The sequence below is a fragment of the Anser anser genome (assembly GCF_964211835.1).
Source record: "Anser anser genome assembly, chromosome: 1".
NCBI classification, from domain to species: domain Eukaryota; kingdom Metazoa; phylum Chordata; class Aves; order Anseriformes; family Anatidae; genus Anser; species Anser anser.
Window position 1 is genome coordinate 30,031,383 of NC_139720.1, and position 20,090 is coordinate 30,051,472.

The 20,090-nt window shown below is 37.2% G+C and overlaps 2 protein-coding genes across 7 annotated transcripts in view; one reads left to right on the top strand and one right to left on the bottom strand.

Annotated features, from left to right (window-relative positions):
* LRRN3 (leucine rich repeat neuronal 3) overlaps positions 1-13,596 on the bottom strand; it is a 45,180-nt gene extending 31,584 nt beyond the window's left edge. Inside the window, exon 1 of the mRNA XM_083800906.1 lies at positions 1,077-13,596. The gene's annotated coding sequence lies outside the window, so the exon portion shown is untranslated. The remainder of the gene's footprint in view (positions 1-1,076) is intronic.
* IMMP2L (inner mitochondrial membrane peptidase subunit 2) overlaps positions 1-20,090 on the top strand; it is a 464,509-nt gene that overhangs the window by 227,620 nt on the left and 216,799 nt on the right. For 3 of the 6 annotated variants that reach the window (XM_083800913.1, XM_083800915.1, XM_083800914.1), the window contains exon 4: positions 14,993-15,070. The exons of the other annotated variants lie outside the window; for them this stretch is intronic. In XM_083800913.1, coding sequence (XP_083657039.1) covers positions 14,993-15,070 — 78 coding nt within the window. The remainder of the gene's footprint in view (positions 1-14,992; positions 15,071-20,090) is intronic. 6 annotated transcript variants of the gene reach the window in all.

Below are 20,090 nucleotides of genomic sequence, written 5' to 3' on the forward strand. Positions count from 1 at the left end.
AGATAGCTAACCTGTCTTTTCCACAGCATAAACTAAAATCTCTCTCTGGCTTTCACTGGTGCATGAATCACAGATCCATGCTGATGGACTTTACTGAATATGTTTTCATCTGAAGGCATACTAGGATACAGTTATACTGCATGAAAGGAATGACACACACATGAGGCAACAGTATTGCTGGCATGGAATTTTATGTTGATTAAAATAGTGAATAATTACTGTCTTTTTTTCTAGCCCCCTCCCCCCAAGCATTTACTGCCCCCTTGGTCTCCTTGTGTTGGGCTCTTGTCTTTCTGAACAGCAGTGCTGGGCAAAAACTCAAACTAGACATGTGAAAACAAAGGCATGGAAAGCAAAGACAAACACTTTTGAGCCTTCCTATACTAAAAGAGGCGAAGCTTTTATAGTGATGGATTTGAACAAGCAGTCTCCTTATATGAAAATACACTTTGGAGACACCCTGCTGTGATCCTGTTAATTACCAAAGAAGATGAGAACTCTTCTGCTTAATGCGATCCTTTTACCTAACGCGTCTGTTCCAGCTGCATCAGTAATCAGACGTTCACACTGTCCCTTCTGACTGGAAAGGGGATATTTTTAAGCGAAGTCATTTGCCACAATCCTTAAGATGTAGCCTGGCAGAAATTCAATAACTGTTTGTGATATGCTCATTCAGCCCTGCCGCTCAGTGGGTTTTAGGTCCTGACATAAACAGCATTTCCCTTAATCCTTGCACTGGCGAGAAGAAAGGAGGCTGTCCTGTGTCTTGTTTTATTGGTTTCAAAACACAGAGCAACTGTGTAATTTGATTTTGCATCCGAAACATCAGGGGGAACGTTCTCCCTTTATAATTTTCTTCCCTTTGATGTTCTTTCAAGCTAACAAATGCACGAATCTGATACTCTCACAAGCATATTTAGGTTATCTCTGGCACAAAAAGCAAATTGCATTTGCATTTCCGTTCTGAAAGTAAAACGTGAAAATGCGCTAATAAAATAACTTTGCAAAAAGAAGAAAGGAGAAAGAGTTTACATGTTAAAATAAAAGGAGAAAAAGGAAAATACAGAGGAACTTACCCTACAATAAGAGTAGTTTCAGAGCTGGAGGAGTTCTTGCATCTCGGTAATTTTGATTCCTTAGTTCAGGCAACCACATACTTGTATTAAAGCCAGAGTCTGAGCAGACGTGCATACGTGTGGGTGTACGTCTAATGGTATATAATACAAAGATGTATCTATCGATATCCTACAGCATGAGAGCCTCTCGGTGCTGCCAGCTGAGATCCCTTACGTTTGCCAGGGCGCTGTTGCTGCCTGGCTGGCTGAGGCTCGCAATCCAGTGGGGGGAGAGTGGGAGAGGGAAGAGCTGCTCGCTAGCTCTTATTTCTCCTTGTTTCCATGGTGGTTAGCGGTGCGTCGTCCACCCTCCCGGCTGTCACACTGACATGGTGCTGCCTGCTCAGCGGTCATTAATAACCGAGCCCCTTCCACTCCCCAGAGAGGAGCCAATGCCTCGGCGTGCCCGGCTGCGGCGGAGGACGCGCGGCTGCGCCAGGCTGGTTGGCCACGGGAAGCTGTCTGTTACGTGACACGGCTCCCCGGGTACGGATGCACGAAGCTTGCCTTCGCACGCTTCCAGAGATCTCTTCCGATTCGTGGGAGTCGCAGGGCACGCTTTGTGTTTTCGCAGAACGGCTCGGGAAGCTTACATGCCTTATTATTTATTTATTTTTTTAAGGGTACATAAGCATATGAGGATGTTATCTGTGTTCGGCACAACTGATCGGAGATCGCTGAAGTTCTGCAGAGGTTACTGCAGTTCAGGGGATGCTGTCTGCTGAACCATTCAGGAAAAATGCCCCCATCCACCCTGTCATTTTGCTGCCTTTTTCCTTTTTTTTTTTTTTTATAGTTTAAGAAAGTCAAGGATTTTTCATACTCCCCCTTTCCCAAATTTTATAAAATATTAAATTTTATTGCATATGCTTATCAACAGAAACTAAGAGCGATGATATACCTTTCTGAGAAATAAAAATTGAGAATAAACCCGGGAAAGGGTCACTGAAGTAAAATCACTTTCTTTTAATCTCTGTCTCCTTCTTGGCCATCCAATTATATAAACAAAGGGCTACACAGATTTTACCTTTCCTTCCTCCCCTCTCCCTTCCTTCTTCCCTTCCTTTTCGTTTCTCTCTTCTTTGTGTCATATTCTTTGGTGAAGATTCCCCCCCCCCCCCCCCCCCCACTTTTTTTTTTCTCTCTGTGAGCAAAGGGCATACAAACTGTGGAGGTTTCAGACATTGTAAAGTAATTCAAGTAATTCCCTTTTTTTGTGTGTGTGTGTTTGTGTTTAAGGGAAGTCTACACTGAAATTTATTATCCCTTCTAGATATACAAAACAATATATATGCTGTCAGGAGAAGCTTTTTCATTGTATATAGTGGTTTATGTGAAGGAAATTACTTTGTAATGGCAGATGAACAAAAGGGAAATACATAGAGTTGGTTATCAACAGGTCAGAACTAAGCGTTGGCTGCCTTGCATGCATTCAGCACTCCAGCCCTGAGTGGGACAGGCCACCCTCTAGTGGAGCACAGTGAAATGTGGTTCTCATTTCACGTCTGCTGTGTTTGAAGAAAGAAAGCCTCGTGGTCCTCTCTAACAGTGTGAAAATTTTCTGAAGGTTAGCAAACAACGTAAATTCATGTACTTTTTGCAACAGCAGTAGCACCAGATTTCTCCTATAAAATGGTTACTGTTTTATGAATGCTGTGTATCATTTTGATTCACTTGGACTCTGGGATCGTGGACTGCATTAGTTTTGTTTTTATTTTGTAAGAAAATGATTTTACACTTCGCAAAATCACTTATTATGAAAAGTAAATTAAGGTACTGCCAAATTCTTCAATAAATTTCTGTTCGTTTTAATTGGTTAGGGGAAATTTTGCAAAATCAATCCTGACTGATTCACCGGTACTTGAATTGTTGTGGCTGTAATTAAAGCAGCTTTTTTTCCCTTCTCCATCAAATTTTTGAGTCCTGCAATTAGAATAAGTACAGAGAGCAACTTTTAAAAATCTTTAAAGATGTGTGCAGTTCAGGTTTCATCCATGCAACTGAGCATATACGAAATAATGGTATTTAAGTGAGAGGCTGAATATACATGCAATACTCCAGGGTGGGAGGAAGGCCGTGTGGCCCTTCCATTTTTTCCCTTTCTCTTATTATAGCCATTGTTTGTTTGTTTGTTTGTTTGTTTTTAATTTAATTTATTTTTATTTTATTTATTTTTTTAACCACCCAGAAGGTGGTTCAAAGCACCTCTGATAGTATTTTAATGTTCACCACCATGAGCTGCAAATGTGAACTATGATAAACTTCCCAAAGTGAACCTATGAGCCTTCCCTGCTGCCTGTTTCCTATGGGACAGCACTCAGGATGTGTTAAGGAAGCACACCCAAAAGCCAGAAAAATAAGGCCGCTTGCCAAGCTAGCCCCCATAGGAAAATGGAAATTCTGCCTGATCCCAGCCATGTGGGTAGTTGCACCTGGCCCAGGACAAAAGATATAAACCCTTGCTCTAGCTATTAGGCATTGGGTGGCCTGGGGGGTGAGGAGTTAAAAGAAAAAAGAAGAGATTTTTCACAGTCTGGCCCAAATGAAAAATAGGAAAAGGTTAAAGCCAACAAAGTACTGCTACTACTCTGATCTTATCCAGTGGAGAAATGAAGATCTGGAGAAAAGGGAGTAGGTAGGGACTGCTGTTGTTCAGCGTAAAGGTTTAGTTAAGTTTAGTAAAAGTTAGTAAAAGCTTAAGTTTTTGCCCCTAACCTCACATACTCACTGTCATTCATGTAAAAATTTGGCCTTCTAGTTAGCATGAGACTCATGTAAAAACCTATTCAGTGATTTGACATGTGAACTTAAGATTATATAAGTGTTTCATTTTGGTTGATTGGTATGGACTGTGTAATTAGAAGGCTAAATAATTAAATCAGCTAAAGTATACTTGCATAAAGAAAGTGAGTTCTTATGATAGACTATATGTGCAATTAAAATACCTCCTTGATAGGCGTACATTTTCATATTAGTTAAAATGTTATTATATCATAATAGAGTTCTGATTCATAAAAAATGAAATAATTGAATTTTTTAATTAGCTAATGCTAAGGAATACATTTTTTTGAACTGTCTGCAGGTGAAAAATACCTTTTATAACAATACAGTCATGATGATTAAGGTTCATTAAGTTATTTTCCTGTTGATTTCACCGTGATGCGTGGTGGTTTTAAAATAGCAGTGTAATCTATTTCACCAGAATTATATATATAGCTTATTTAGTTACAGGACAGAAAAAAAAAATCTCAAACTGATAGAGAGGTGATGAAAGTAATGTGTGCTAGCTCCAGGTATTTATTCTGCACACATTTTATCTGATTACTGGGTCCACATGAAAATAAACTAAGTATTTATTTAAACATTTAGTATGATGAATAAAATCCTTAGTTATTAAAATATAGTGGTTCTATGCATGCATTCTTCTTAAAATTGAAAGGGGATTTCAGAACTTTTGTCATTAGGGTGAAGCATCTCTGGGCTTTAATATCCTGTAGGCTCCCTGTGGGTCAGGCAATTAGCAGAGACCATTTCTGGTATTCTTAGGCTCTGAGTACACAGCTGTGTTTAGAATGCAGCAAGTGCAGTTAAAAAGTGAAATAAATACTATGCAGTTAAATGGGGGAAAAAAAAAAAGCCCAACCACTACAAATATTTGACTTAAATTCCAGGATGAAACACTTTATACTACAATTAGCAATTAAAAAATTCTTCTCAAGTGCTTATCCACACAGATTACGTTCACATGTAAAAAAGCAGACACATTTTGAGTAGCTTTATCAATTATGAATATGTGTGCCACTTTCTTGCTTTCTGAGGCACCACAGTGACAGGCAAGAGGGGTGAGTGGCGACTCTTTGCACTTCACTCTCCCTTCCTGTAGCCTTTAGTGTAGAAGAGGAAGGAGCTGAGATTTGAGAGGAACGCTCACCAGTTCTGCAAAGCATTCCCTTCATGTATCTTCCATGTCAGGTGTGGGGTGGTGTTCTGTTCTGAATGAATGTCAGAATTGCTCGGATTCAAGAAAATCTATCTTGTGACTTCATCAATTAACTTATTAATTGACTTATTAATTATAGGCACTTGTCAGGCATGATTTGCCTGGAAGAGGAAAAAGTGCCATCGCTTCCTGTAACCCCGTTCTAGCAGCATTTTCAGTGCTGCTTACGCAGTGTCGTTAACCTGACACTGTCGGGCACTTCTAGATATTACGGCAGCTAACTGTTGACATTTTCCTAAGGGCTATGCTTCCATACAGACAAGTAGTAACTTTTATTAATGTGTCTCCCTCTGCGACTGAACCATTTTTTCAAGGCACAAGTAAAAGTAACGTTTCTAGCTCTAGTTCTTTGTCTTTTTTGAAGATGAAAGGCTTGTTGCCAACAATGAGTTCAAGTTTCTGAATGCAGTTGTACTTCATAATGGAAAGTGTTGTGCTTGCCTTACTTAACCTGCTGCCGACTCTGTTTTATCAGATCTCAGAGTTAGTGTTGATAGGATAGAGATAAAGCAGATGGAAACAAATCTAGGCCGTGAACCTGTAAAGAATTTCATATAAGGAAAAGTTCACATCTCCACAAAGCACCAGATACTTCATTAAAAGCTATGCAAGTAGAAGGTGCTGTATGACTTGGCAAAATCTGGAACTGAGTAGTAATAGGAGCTGAATAGTACGGGCAAATTCAATCGTGTGATGTGGATGAATGAAAGCTGTGGTGATGAGCTGATGCTTATCTTGGTGATCAAGTGGATTTTGCATATTCCAGCAAATTTGGCTATTCATGTAGCAACTGTGCTCGGTGAAACAGAAAGGATAAGATCCCAGGCAAGAACTATTGTCTAATTCTTCATTATAGGTCCCACTGCTCTAGTCAGCCTTCCTCAGGAATAGTCTGAGATCCAGAAAGTCTTAATGTGTTTTATTTATACTGGTACCTACCAGGTCTGACTTGGAGGGATATTAGAGTTCTTCTGTTTTTTATCCCTGGCTCTATTTTAATAGGCAAGAATCTCTGGCATAGCAGCATCCACTGAAGGCTGGGAATGAGTCACACGTAGCAACCACAACCTCGCTATGCCGCGTGGGAATCTTAATGAAGATGGAGTAGTGAAAAGCAGCCAGAGAATTCTTATGTGCAGCTGGATTAGGTAGATGAAATATGAGACCTGCAAAGAGGTTCTCAAGCTCAGTGTATGTATTCAGCTTTAGAACTGATTGCACCTCTGTATGTTTATGTCTTGCTTGTGGTCATACCTCAATTTTTGTAAGCTGTAATAATTGGATATAATTTGTTGGTATCTTCTCAATGGTAGCTCTTGAAGACTGAAGAGTTCTTGCTGATTTCATAAGAATCTGCCTGTCGTTCAAGGGACCCAGTGCATGCATGGGATATACCTTAAAGTGCCATGGTTGTCTGAGTTAATCAATGTCTGCAGTTGATAAAGAAAATGGTGGCAGTAATGATTTGAATATAGTGTCTTTCATAATGATTGTGACCTGTTATAGTTCTTACAGCTGGTGGTAAGTCGTAAATTTTGTGTCCTAATCAAGAGGATTTTCTTCATTTCTTTGCTCAAATCTGTTTTACTTTCTATGGAGAATTAACTGAATTTTTATGCAAAACAGATTGACCCTTTTTCTGTTAACACTTTGTGGTGTGGAACATAATAGATGATCAGTGAGAGGGAACCTCATTCCCCCTCAAATCTTTTTTTAATGGTTTTTAGCTACTTTCCCCAGTAAAGTCACATTTATTTTTTTTTAAGTATATAGGGCAAGCCATAGTATGTTCGTCAAGGGTAGAACTTCAAACTTGGGTGAAACTAAACAGACACTATTTTGCTATAGTTTATCATGGTTTAATATTAAAAATGGATGGACAATAATACTAATTCTAGATTATTTGCTTTCATAACTATTTGCATGAGTTACATTGCTGATTTAGAAATCTGTAGAAACACAGTCAGTAAGCTAAATGTTAGAACTAGAATGTTGTTTTGCTTTTACTTTTTTTTTTTTTTCTCTGAGACTAAGAGAAGTATCATAGTAATTTTCTCATGCTATCAATAGTGTTCTCAAACAGTGGTCATGGATAATTGCTATGAAGTTATTTTGGCGGTGACAAGAAACAGCATGGATATGGGCAGCGTGTGTTCAGAATATGGTTAGCTAATGGTAATCGAATACACTAAACTATTGGAGTGTATTGGGTACCAAGTTGAAGTTCTTAGTACTTTACTTACACAATTTCCTTTTTTACAACTTACAGATCTAGAAAATTAATTAAAAGGTCACTGGAACATACAACATCCTTACTGGTTAGAAAAAAAAAATTGTTTAATTATGAATGCAGTAAATGTTTTCCTTCTCCTCTGTAATTTGACTGCCAAAAACTGTGGGTGCACGTTAAATATATTTTGTGGTATACTTCAAAAGTTATCTTTACATTAATAAGTTGGAAGTAGAAAGGATCGTGTACATAATGACTTACTGGAGGAGGAGCTGTTTCAGAGGCTTTCACATAGTTCCCATTACTAAGGAAACCACTTATTTTGTCTGTGCATGTTTTGAATAGATCTCTCATTTGAAGTCTGGTGCTCAAACGCTGAGAATTGCATTATAGCACTGAGAAAGAGGCAAAGGAGACAAAAGAGGCTTAGAAACATCACTTCTTTAAGGAGCACGGTCGAAGACTATTGCATTACATGCTTATGAAAGTGTACACATCTGTTTATATTTCAGGAGTGTATATGTATGCATTTTAATTGCTTTGTTCCTACTAAAAAAAGAAAAAAAAAAACACAACAGAATGAAGGTATTAATCAGTAAAACAAGGCACTTTGCATGCCTCTGTTGTAAGGACACTTGAGAAATCTGTTGTACCATTTTGGTAGTATCAGATATGAGTTCTAAAATGAAATGTGGTGTTAATTTGAAGTAGAAAGAAGTGCCTATCCAATGACAATGGCTAAAACAGTGCTGTGAGGATGGCCATGGATTCAACAGTTGACCAGATTTGTTTAGAAAGTGAGCCTGTGTTGGCAAAATTCCTGTTTTAAGACGTGACTACAAACTCACAAACATATTTACATTATATTAGAGTCAGCACATTTTTCCCATATGAATAGCACCTGTATTTTGGTCAAGAACTGACTAAACACTTGTCTTAATAAGTGAATGCAAAATCCCCCTATTATAAATTGCATGTTCTCAAATGATATGCTCAGAAACAAAAGGTTGCTTTAGTACCACCAGAAGAATCTGGTTTGAAGGGATATGTATATAAAGTGTAAGTATTTCAATTACTTGGAACTGAGTCCAAACTATTCCTCAAATATTGGAATTGTTCACAAATAAACTGCAAGTGTCAGAGAGTTATAGTAATCTAACAGATTGACAGGGAGCTGTAGGAAAATTAAGTCTGTGGTCAATAAATGTTCTTATTCAGCATTTCCAATACTTGAATTAGTTTATAAGTTAGTTTTTCTGTCAAGTGGGACAGACAACTGAAGACAAAGACAGAAATTCGCATTTTTCAGGTATACAAATCCCATGACTCTGTAGGATAATGTGGTAGCAAAAACAGTGCTACAGAAAGTTTATTTTCTGTGAAAACAGAAATATATTCTATACTTTGAAAGCGTTAGTGCCACTTTGATATATTTTGAAATGAAGAACCTTAAGTTGTCAGCAGTTTGGGGTTTATCTGATGTGTAATTATTCTTAATATACATTGTGTAGTTCATATGCCATCACAGTTGACAAGGGATTACTTTTAAAGCTAACATGCTTTAAAGGGATTTGTTTGTGCATTTCTGTGCACAATTAATATGCAGGCATTCCCATATAGATTTTCCTCATTAACTCCTTGACTATTTTATAAGGGAGAGAATGACAGCTGTGTTAAAGCTTAAATGTCCTTGGCTTGACCTAGTTGAATACTTTTGGTGAAAGAAAATAAATGTCTTTAAATTACATAGAGATATCAGGCCTCGGTTGTCTCAGCTAAGAAATATCAATTTTTAATATTCCCTAGTATTTGTGTTGTTTCAGTGCTGTACTGGTATGTTTGCTTTCTGCTGCCTTACTGCGAGGATTCATAACATGTCTCAAGGTAAACTAAAAGCATTGCTATTCATTATCCTTAAATTTATGTTTGCAGCAAGAAATAAGGTCTTTGGTGTTTGGTAATACTGACAATTTCTTTTATGGTGTAACTGGTTTGTTTCCAAAAGAGTGCATTCAGCCTCCAACTCTCATCAGTACTATCACAAAAGAGATTAAATCAATATTTTTTATAAAATAACTGGGATAGGAACTTTCAGAAAAAGCAAGGATTTGTTTTGATACAAGAGTGTCGGTCTATCTGGTGAGAACTCTAAATGCCTTTGGAGGACTGGAGGACACATAAGAGTTAATAATTAAAATTGTAATCCTTTTTACCAGAAAAGAGAAACTAACATTTTTTTTAATAACTGAACTTAAATATTTGGTTAAAAAATATAAGATGCAGTAGATACAGTAAAGAATACTACAGTCCCAAGTAACTTTTATAATGACATCACTGTGAGGAGGAGGTGAAGGACAGGCAGTAGAGGAGGAGGGAGTTTTTCCTGTGATAAGCATCTCAGAGGAACATAGGGATATCATTCAGAAAGGTTGTTTGAACTTCAGTAATAGAAATGGGATTACACTCCAAGTAGTCTACGATGAAAGGTCATTTGGAGCCAATAACATGCAGTTCTGCTGTAAGTTGTGGGCATATTACTTAGAAATAACTGAGGAGGAGAACATATCTCTGTATTACTGGCCGATCAAGAAGTATGAGTTGACAAAATGGCACAGCTGTGAAAAAGGCAAATATGATCCTAGTATGCACTCCAGTAGCAGTAGGGAATTAGTATTACTTTGGACACCTCATTTGGAGTAATTCATTCAGTTGTGTTTTTATGCTTGAAAAAAAGGTGAACTCAAGCTGGAACACATGCAGTTAAATACTGTTTAGATGATGGCAAAGCCCACGTTACAGAGCAGTTTATAAAACCTTGCCTTGTTTGGTGTAGTAGAGTCAGAGAGAAAATAAGATTCCTGCTGATAAATACATTCTGCTGATACACAATGAGAGGTAAAGCTAGCCAAAGAACAAATGTGTAAGTGACTATGATTAAATTTAAGTCTGGAAATTAGGAGAGGTGTTTTTCTGTTTGCTTGCTTTTGTTTGTTTGTTTAATTCTTCAAGTTTGAGTCATTACATCCTGGGACAAATTTCCAGCGAAAATAGTTTGGATAGAAAAAACAGTCAAGAAGATACCAAAATAGTCACAAACCAGATGAAACCAGCCAACCCCAAAAAAACATCAAAATCAGCCAACCAACCAACCAAACAAACAAAATATCCAGCCTTTGAAGATACAGTTTGTTATATTTGTAAAAAAGGTATGTTTACAAATAACTGACTTCACACTTATAGAAGAAGGGGCTAGACTTACCATTTTAGCAAGGTCTTTTCAGTCCTTTAAAAACCTTACTTAGCAGATTTCTGTATAAATCCCATCCCTATCTATTATGTTCTAAATTCTATTAAACTGTCTGTGATAATCTGGAATATTTGGAAGGATGGAATTTTCTAACTCCCAATCTGGAGAGAGCACTGTTGTTTCAGTTGTAAAACACCTTCTCTCAATATTTACCCCAGCAAGAATAAGTAAAGAAAATATAAGTTTAGTAATTTACAGTTACTTACCATTATAAAATACTGGTTTACCTATCTCTACTTAATAGTAGTTGAGTGGCAGTGCAAAAAAAATTGGAAGAAAAAAGGAAACTAACATCCTGCATTATACCCTTTGATTTCCAGTTCTCTTCATATTTTTGAAAACAGTAAAGACATTGATAATATTCTCTAAAACTAATTCTTATCCAAAGGCCTTAGATTTTACCATAACTTTTGTTCCTGTCTGCCAGTTTGATCACCTGATACCTGTTGTTCAGGTAATGTTTTCAGTAACCTCACGTGTTTTTGTTTGTTCGTTTGTTTTTAGTTACTGTGACAGATAATTAGGGTTTCCAGGTTCAGCTACATGGAAGTCACAAAAATCCTTGTATGCACAAAAAGTACATATAAACCTCATTATCTTAAAGGCAAAGTCCAAATGCCCCAAAATTACCTAATTTTTTTTTTTTTGATACAATCCTTTAGCAATTTCATTTTGCTGACATCTACTTTTTCTACGAGTAGCTGCAAGAAATAGTAATAAATCCACTTTTTAGATCGTTCTGTATTTTTTCATTGGGCCTTAGGTTGAATTTCTCTAGCAAATAGGCCACCTATGTATTCAGCCATCTTTTAAAGTGGCTTTAATAGGCAAGTGCATTAACTCATTTCAGGTTTTCCTACAGAGGGAGATTCATCATGGTAACAAACTTGATGATGGAAGAGCGTACTTTTCTCATTACTGCTAATTCAAATGTTGTGCCAAATGGGCTTTCAGGAACCGGAACACAAATAGATTTGGCCGTAGTGAAATAGTATTAACATTCAAACTGGAAACCCAACAAGTTAAAATGCCTGGGTTGAAGAGGGGGAAATCAAACTGCTGATTCAGTGTCAGATTTTGCTAAATGTACTCTCAGGCCACATATTTTTATCATGGTTACTGTTATTTCACATGAAGAATATTGAACTTAATATAAAGGAGACTTTATATTGTCATTTACAAATGTGCCTCAAGAGTGACCTAAATGGTGGATAATTTGGTATGTCAGGCAGGAGCACTAACTTTTGACCAGGAGAGGAGATTCTAGTAATTCCATTAATTCCGCTACCCCCTCCTGAGACTCTCTCTTAGTCCTGGGTGTGAGTGCAGCTGCCTTTGGAAACAAGCCAAAACCTTCATTGCTGCCTACACTGTACTTCAAAACCTTTAACTGAATATTCCTAACTTGGCTAATCATAAATTACTTTAGGCTTTGAATCTCACTTTCCACTGATTCAGGTTCCCAATGCCCAGTCTTTCCCTCCTCTTTGTGGCCGTGCAAAGAACATTCAGTTGTTTTCTCCCACCTTGCTCCTCATTTTGAAAGAAAGTAGTCGACCCTACTTTTGTCTGAAGAAGAACAGAACAGAATATCTTGAGTTGGAAGGGACCCACAACAATCATTGTAGTCCAACTACAATAGTAGTCCAAACAGACCATATGTCCAAGGGCATTGTCCAAACATTTCTTGAACTCCAGCAGGCTCAGTGCCGTGACCACTGTCCTGGGCAGCCTGTCCCAGTGCCCGACCACCCTCTGGGTGCAGAACCTTTCCCTAACCCCCAGCCTGACCCTCCCCTGTCCCAGCTCCATGCCGTTCCCTCAGGTCCTGTCGCTGTCCCCAGAGAGCAGAGCTCAGCACCTGCCCCTCCGCTCCCCATCATGAAGAGGTGATAGAAGTCTTGATTGACACTGACAGCTCATGTCTTTGTCCTGGCTAGTTTCTTTGTCTTTGCTAGCTTCTGTCTTGTGGGATGTATATTTCAATCCTCTGCTTCCTGCTCAAGTTTAGTGAAGGCATCTTTAGCACAAGCCACTTTCAGAGATGTCAGAGGAAAAGCTGGGCCTTCCTGGTTGTGTGGAATCCATTTCTTCCTTTGCTTTTGGTTAAAAGACCCCTCTGAAGGGGTCTGCTTTAACAGTGCTGAACACATGGCCACTCTGACCCCGGGACACAGCCGTCAGCCCAAGACCTGGTTCCATATCTGCTGATAGGGATTTCCCTTCTTTCCGTACAGACTGTGTGTGGGGCAGCCAGGGAGGCCTGTATGGGCACATGCTGCGTGATCAACACCTGCCCCCCTTACTGCAACGCTTCTGGAGTCAGATGGTGAAACCCTGTTTCCGTTTAAATTGTGGGAAGGTGAAATCAAGAGTGCAGTCACATTTTCTTCTTTTTGATGGGATGGAAGGGCAGAAAGATGTAGCAAGGCATGTAATTCATGGGTAAATGCTTGGAAAGCTTGTAAGGCAAATGGATTGAAAAGTCAATGTTGTGGCTATGATAAACTGGTGAGAGAAGCTTCCATGTGGCATGTGTCAGTATGACCTTCTCCTTGCCCACTTTCAGCACAGTTGTACTCCAAGGGCTCTAGGGTATTTGTGGCACCAAACATCCAGCATTTCTCTATGCAAATTTTCATACCACTCTGTGCATTGAATAATTTTTTTCTCTATAAAGCTTGAAGGTCTATGTTGAGAATTTACTAAAGCCCATTTAAATATTTATTTATAAATTAGGCTGGCACCTTCAGTATATTTATGGTCAACCGTTATTTCTGTGTTTAAAAAAAAATGTTCTGCAGATTGCTTTTTTTAAATGGAGTCTAAAGTTTTATGATCTTGGCTAAGGAGAGGTACAATATGAATTATTATCCTTATTCTATACGGTTTTTATGGTTCTTCTGAGTCAACCTAAATGACAAATTTCAATGCAAGTGCAAACAACAACAAATTAAGCCTTTTTTTTTTTTTTTTCTTAACACACAAATCACTAGGGAGTTAAGATATGCTTATTAACTGGCTCCAACTCAAAGCAATGAGCAGGGTCCAAAAAGGTTCAGAATTTAAAACCAAGTGCTCGACATGTGAGGTATCTTTTGCATAGGTTAGTAACTGTGAATTACTAACTCTGCCTGTATTAGTTTGAGCATAAATGTGTCACAACCTTTAAACAGTACGATTAATCAACCCTTTCAGAAGAGCTCCAGTGTTAGAGAGCTCTATAATACATGGCAAATCTTTTTGTTCTGAGAACCATACTTCTATTATTTTACCTGTGTCTAAATCCTGGGAATATTAAAATCTTTCATAAGCTTTATAAAGGATTTAAAGAAAGAGAGAAACTGCTTTTAAACAACGAAAGGCTGTAGGTCTTTATTTTTGAAAGCATTCAATAGGCTCTATAAACACGTACCTTAACTTAATACTGCATAATTCAGTATTTCAGTAGTTCAGTGGGATAATGCTCTGGCTCTTTAAAGAGCTTGTGGAAATGAAACATTTTGCAACAACAACATGGGGCTTATTTGGTAGCTAATTTGCAATAATTTATTGATAACATCTCAAGGAAGCATGGAATCATTCTCACTTTCGTTGACAAATCATTCCATGACATATTTGTATGGGATGAGATAGATGGTGTAATAAAATCTTTTACATTATGGGCTTCAAAATTAAAGTTTTATAAAGACAAATTTACTACTGATTTTCTTGAAGCCATGAAAATTGTGAAATGGTGGCTTTCATCGTACTGATCACTGCATATGTTATGGTCACTTTTCTAAGGCCTATTGTAAACTCTCCAAATTACCCATAAGCTAAAATAAATACTAGCGAGCAGTATATATAAATTAAAACCTGGGTAAAATGTCGGTTTTGTTGAAGACAGTTTTGTGAATTACTGATTTCAGTGTGCTCAGAATTTTATGTCTTGTTTTTAGCAATATTAATGCAAAACAAGTCCATTAAGAAGAAGAGAAGAAAGAGGTTATATTTTCAGATATGCAGCTTTAACAGTTAATGTAACGTATGTGCTCCTGGATAACATTTGCTGAAACACTCCCCTGTCCTGTTTTGTGTGTGTATGTGTGTGTGTATGCATTAGTGTGTGTGTGCGTATACATTTCTAATGAATTTGTTTTTAGGGAACACAAGTGTATCTGCAGGTGGGATGATCCCATTTTCCATCTACTGTTGTGTTGGACAAAAGACATTAATTAGAAGAACTTTTGGCCTGATTCTAGTTTAATTTTCTTTTGTCATCTACATTTAGTCCACATATACAAGTTAGTTCCTTGTGGGTGTAATATTCTGCTATTTACTATTTTCTGCTTCCACAGTGTACCTGGTTACCATAGAAGCTTATTTCCATTGCCTTGGGAACTTGAGTCAGTTATTAAACTCAGTCATCCTTCCAGGTATATGTATATAAGTACATTTTGTTTAAATAATATACATAGAAATGAATACAAATAAAGCATGTGGTATACATTCTTAATTCTGCAGAAAACAGATCTCTAAGGTGGTTCCAAACAGTGGCAAATGCATACAACATCATGTGAATGTGTAAACATGTTCAAGAGGGTTTTGAAAACACTTAATTAGGCTAATTCTTATTATCTTAAAAGGAGGGCCATCCCGATCTAGCAGTACGACTCCGAGTTTCAATCCTGGCTCTCCATATTGTACAAGGTACTCTCAAATTGAGCTCCAATGTGATATGAACTTCTTTTTTGTAGGAATATAAACTGACAAATTTTATAGCTGTTTCATTTTTCTGTTCTCTTATCAGCTTATAAAAAGAACCATTGGTATAATGTATAAAGGAAAGAAAATTACACTGTTTGGCATGACAGATGATTATTTCTCTTGATTCTGAATCTTTTTATTTAAAAATTGGCTGATTAAATTTTAGGATTTTAGTCCAGCTGTAGTGCTGCTTACATTGTTGGATAATAATGATGTTTTCAGGTTTGTTTTTAAATATATTTTAAATACATATACAGAAGACAGTATACCATGAATAGAACCCAAACATGGCAACTTTGCACAAAACCAAACAGCTTAAATATCAGGCTTATGATCATTAGCATCGACCCACTTATGTATTTAAAATCCATGTTAGTTCATTTCCTTGCATGTTATTTTATATAGCCTTCACCATATTCGTACTATATCTCTTCAAGCAATTATAGCCTTTTCTTTTATGTTATGCTTTTTCTTTCAAAATACAAAATTAATTTTTGTTTGGGCAAGTATGTTCTATCTGTCATTCCATTTCTAGCCTTACTGTCAGAACTAAGAGATGTTGTATTCAGTCTGCTGGCAAGGCTGTTCTTCAGGTGTAAAAGATGTATTGAAAAAGGATGATTTGGGTAACATTATTTGCTAATCTAGCCAGTTAAGCCTTTCTGTAATTTTTACTGCAGGGGAAAAAATGTACCATCAACTAATGTAAACAGTTTTGAAACTGTCCTCGTTTCATTCATGTTTCTTATTGCAGTTCATTTCTTCATGTGAAACTTGAGGCTATATCATACAACACCTACCTCTCAAGTTTTCTGGTTTTTCATGTGGGTGGTTTATATGAGTAGTCTTCTTGTGTCATTTCTTTTTTTGTCATCTATTTGAAACATAGCCATATATTTTCATATTCATTTCAAAATTTTGCCCAAATGATTAAATCCGTGTCTATACTTACACAGGAAATGTTATTTTCCAATAATATTGTGAAGATTTCTTACAGCTCACATTGCTTTGTTTTAAGATATTAATATAACTTACCTCCCTAGCCCTCTTTGTTGTTCTATATGTTGTGTTTTAAAAGTATATGCTACCTCCGGAGTTGGGAAATTTCTGAGGGTCTGATGACTGTCTTGAAACTAATGCGGTTTAAAGTGAGAGGCACAAGATAGGACTAGAAGGCTTATCATAGTCATAATGGTAGATTGTACACTGGTGGATATTACACAGAATCTTTCAGCAAAATCAGTCTTACAATATTTTATAATGGTATCATAGTCCCTTCATATCAGATATTTAATTTACGATATTCTAATTTCTATTTCTAATCTCAGAAGTGTCATTAGGGTAACATGGCAACTTGTGACCAACTGCACTGTTTTTAGTACTATATTCTGATGCCTTAAAAATTGACCTCATAGAAAGGTTTAATATACATTTAAATAATAGGTTGTGGTAAAGTGTTCAAAGGGGTAAGTCTAATGTCTGAATTATTTAGAAAAATGTGCAGAAGCAAGTCAAAAAGGCAAGATGGAAAAGGTATCTAGAAAGCAAAATTAGGCACTATATAGCTGATGCCAGAGTTTATTCCAGAATTCTTATTGTCCAACTTACAAATCTTTGTTTGTTTGTTTGTTTGTTTTAAAAAAAGATGGAGATGCAGTATGAGGTAGGAATGCAAAGAGAGTAATATATATATATATATACACATATATGTATAAATGAAAACTTGATTTCTAAACCAGGAACACATGCAGTGTAGACAAATGGTTGGAATTTACGGAACAGAACACTTAAAGTGTGTCATTGTATTGGAGAACAGTCTTGGGCTGATTTTCCTACAACAATGGACAAAAAAAAAATAAGGTAACAAATCTTTTCTTCTTTCTAATCCTATGTGGAGTTCACAGCTAAGATGAAGGATGGATAGTACTGCTGAGAGTAAGTAGGGTCAGTAATCAGACAGGGAATTTATAAAATGAAAAGTGTACTGGGGCACACAGAAAATTTCCCTGGATAGCTTTTTGCACAATTACCTGCAGAAACAAATGTAGTCCATTTGCTACACAAATGTAGAATGTTGCAGTTAAAACAGAAAGAAAAATACATCTTTTCATAAGGATGCTAGGTGGCTCATGAGGAGATAAATTTGTTAAGTCTTAATCCTGGAATCCATTTCACACATTCTTGATACTGTTTTGCATGATCCACAAGACTCGGTTAAGTGCACAAAAAAAAAAAAAAAAAAAATCTGCCAGGTTGCATAAACTAACCTTATCACTTCCAGAAGTTCTGTCCCGTACCTTCCCCCTTTTTGCTCTTTTATCTATGTCTTCTGCTCCTGTATTAGTATTTGGTACATAATGCCTGTTCTTATCACTTCTTCCAAATAAATAAAATTTATATGCAGATTAGGAATATGTTTTGGCACTTCTGATACTTATTTTGAAATAAATAAAATAAAAATAACTACTCTTCTTTGTGTGCTTATCAGTTTTGAACGGTTGCTGGTTTGAGTGGAGTTTGCAAGGTGTACAAATTCTGGCTCTGAAGAAAACAGCACTTATTTTTGGAGAACTTTTCGGTATGGCCAAAAGGTTAATTGTGTCAGAACCTGTTCTCTTTTCCTCTTTTCCCAAGTCACATAATAACTAGGGGAAGTTTTCTCAGCTGCTGCCCTGGAGTTAAACATAGAGCTCTTTTCACAAGTCTGCTCACTCTGCTGCCTCCTGTCCTCTTTAAAGTTTCATGATTTTTTAAAGGAGAAGTTTATCTTTATACAAATAAGTAATTAAGTCATAAATATTTGGACAAGATACATCATTTAATGATGTATTTCTTTGTCTGCAAGTATGCCTGCAATCTAACACTATGAGATGGTGAATGTCTATTTCAGTACTGCAGGGTGTTATCCCAGTATATATATATATATATATTTATTTATTTTTTATTATTATTTTTTTTCCTTCTGGCCTTCTTATGAAGAAATGTAGTATCCTTTCTAATTGATCCATTAGGCAATCGACACTGCCATAAGTTCATATTGTGGAATCTGGCTGAGTTAATTATTTAAATCTTCCTGACTTCTAAATACCTTTCATACATTTAAATTGACATATACAATAATATTTTTAACACTGACTGGCACTCCATTTGGTTTATAGTCAGCATCTCAAATACATTGATTAGTTATTAGTTATTAACATTACTAATTCTTCATGTGCATTACAAGTTTATAGATAAAGCAGCTCTGAAGGAGGAGTGATGCAAAATAGAGCTACACGGTTTGGGGGGAAAAAAGCAGTATTCCTGTTAGTGAAGCTTTTGAGAGTAAAGATACTTCTGCTGGTTATAATTTACTTACTACTTTAACAAAAATATATTGAAAATAAAAACAAACCTTTAATTTAAATTAGCAAAGTATTATTAATTTGATTTTGCTAATTATCTTTAGATATACCAGTGATTTAGATAAAAAAAAAAAAAAAAACAGCATTAATACATAGCAAGATATTGGTAGCTCCTAGGATATATGTTTTTGATGTACAGCCTGTTAAGGTGAAAGGACATGCTAGCTGCTAGCATTCAGTGTGAATAAGGAGCAAATTATTAAATGCCTGTTTTTTTTTTGTTTTGTTTTGTTTAGTTTTAGGGAAAGTAGACACAATAGAAGCCATTGTCCATGGTTGCACTGGTTTGCTTGGGCATGCCCCAGTGAAAATTGAGGCTGTGGTTTCAAAACTGAGCTTCCTCAGCATCTGAAGGCTTTCAAGTCTGCCTTCACACCTCTCTCATCCTTTTCTGTTCCCTGATGAGTGTTCCTGTCACCCAGCTTATGTGCATACTCAGTCATTGTATTTGGGGTAGCTGTTTGCTCTGAGGTGGGTGCAAGCAGTTCCTAAAGGGGTTGAGCAATGCCCAGAAGAGGGCATGGCAGGGGAGCAGGGGAGAGAAACAGTAACAGCAGGGAAAGGGACAAGGAGGAAAAGATCTGTCCTGACAGCAGCAAGCTCTTCGTGTGCCTCAGGAGCCCTGGTACCGGGCCATAAGATGACCTGCTGCATCTTCCTGCCTTCCCCCATCCACAGCTGCTTGTTCCCATTGCCTCCATGGGCTCTCCTACTCCTCTGACCCCCTTTCAGCCCTATCTGCATGCTGATATTTGGTACTGGCAACAAGCAGACAGAGCTCTACTTTCCTAACATCCTGGAAGAATGCAGTGAGTGATGGATCCACCAAGTGCTGCAGCCAGGAAGAGATAAAGGCTAATGGCTAAGAGAAGACCATGGCAATCAGCTGTTAGACAGGCTGAGGCTAGTGAAGAAGTGCAGGGTAATGCTTCTGAAGTGTCTGCAGATTACATTGCTGTTGAAAAAAGCACATCCTCCTTTCCAAGGCTTGTTTTCACCCTGATGCTGGCTGTTGGCACAAGAACTTGTATGATAAACTGGATAGGGAGGCCGAGCTGGCAGAAAAAATAGCATTTTCTCCCCCTCTTGGATTAGTGTAATTCAGATCAGTGCTACTGCTGAAAGACATTTTTATTGAACTGTAGTTTAACTTGGAGGCAATAGGAAATATTTCTCTGAGTATAAAAATAAAGGCCAGGAAACTGGCAGATAGAAGATGGGAAAGCCAGATCAGGCAAGTCAGAGAAGCAAGGGTGAATGAAACAAAACGGTGTAGTACAAAGTC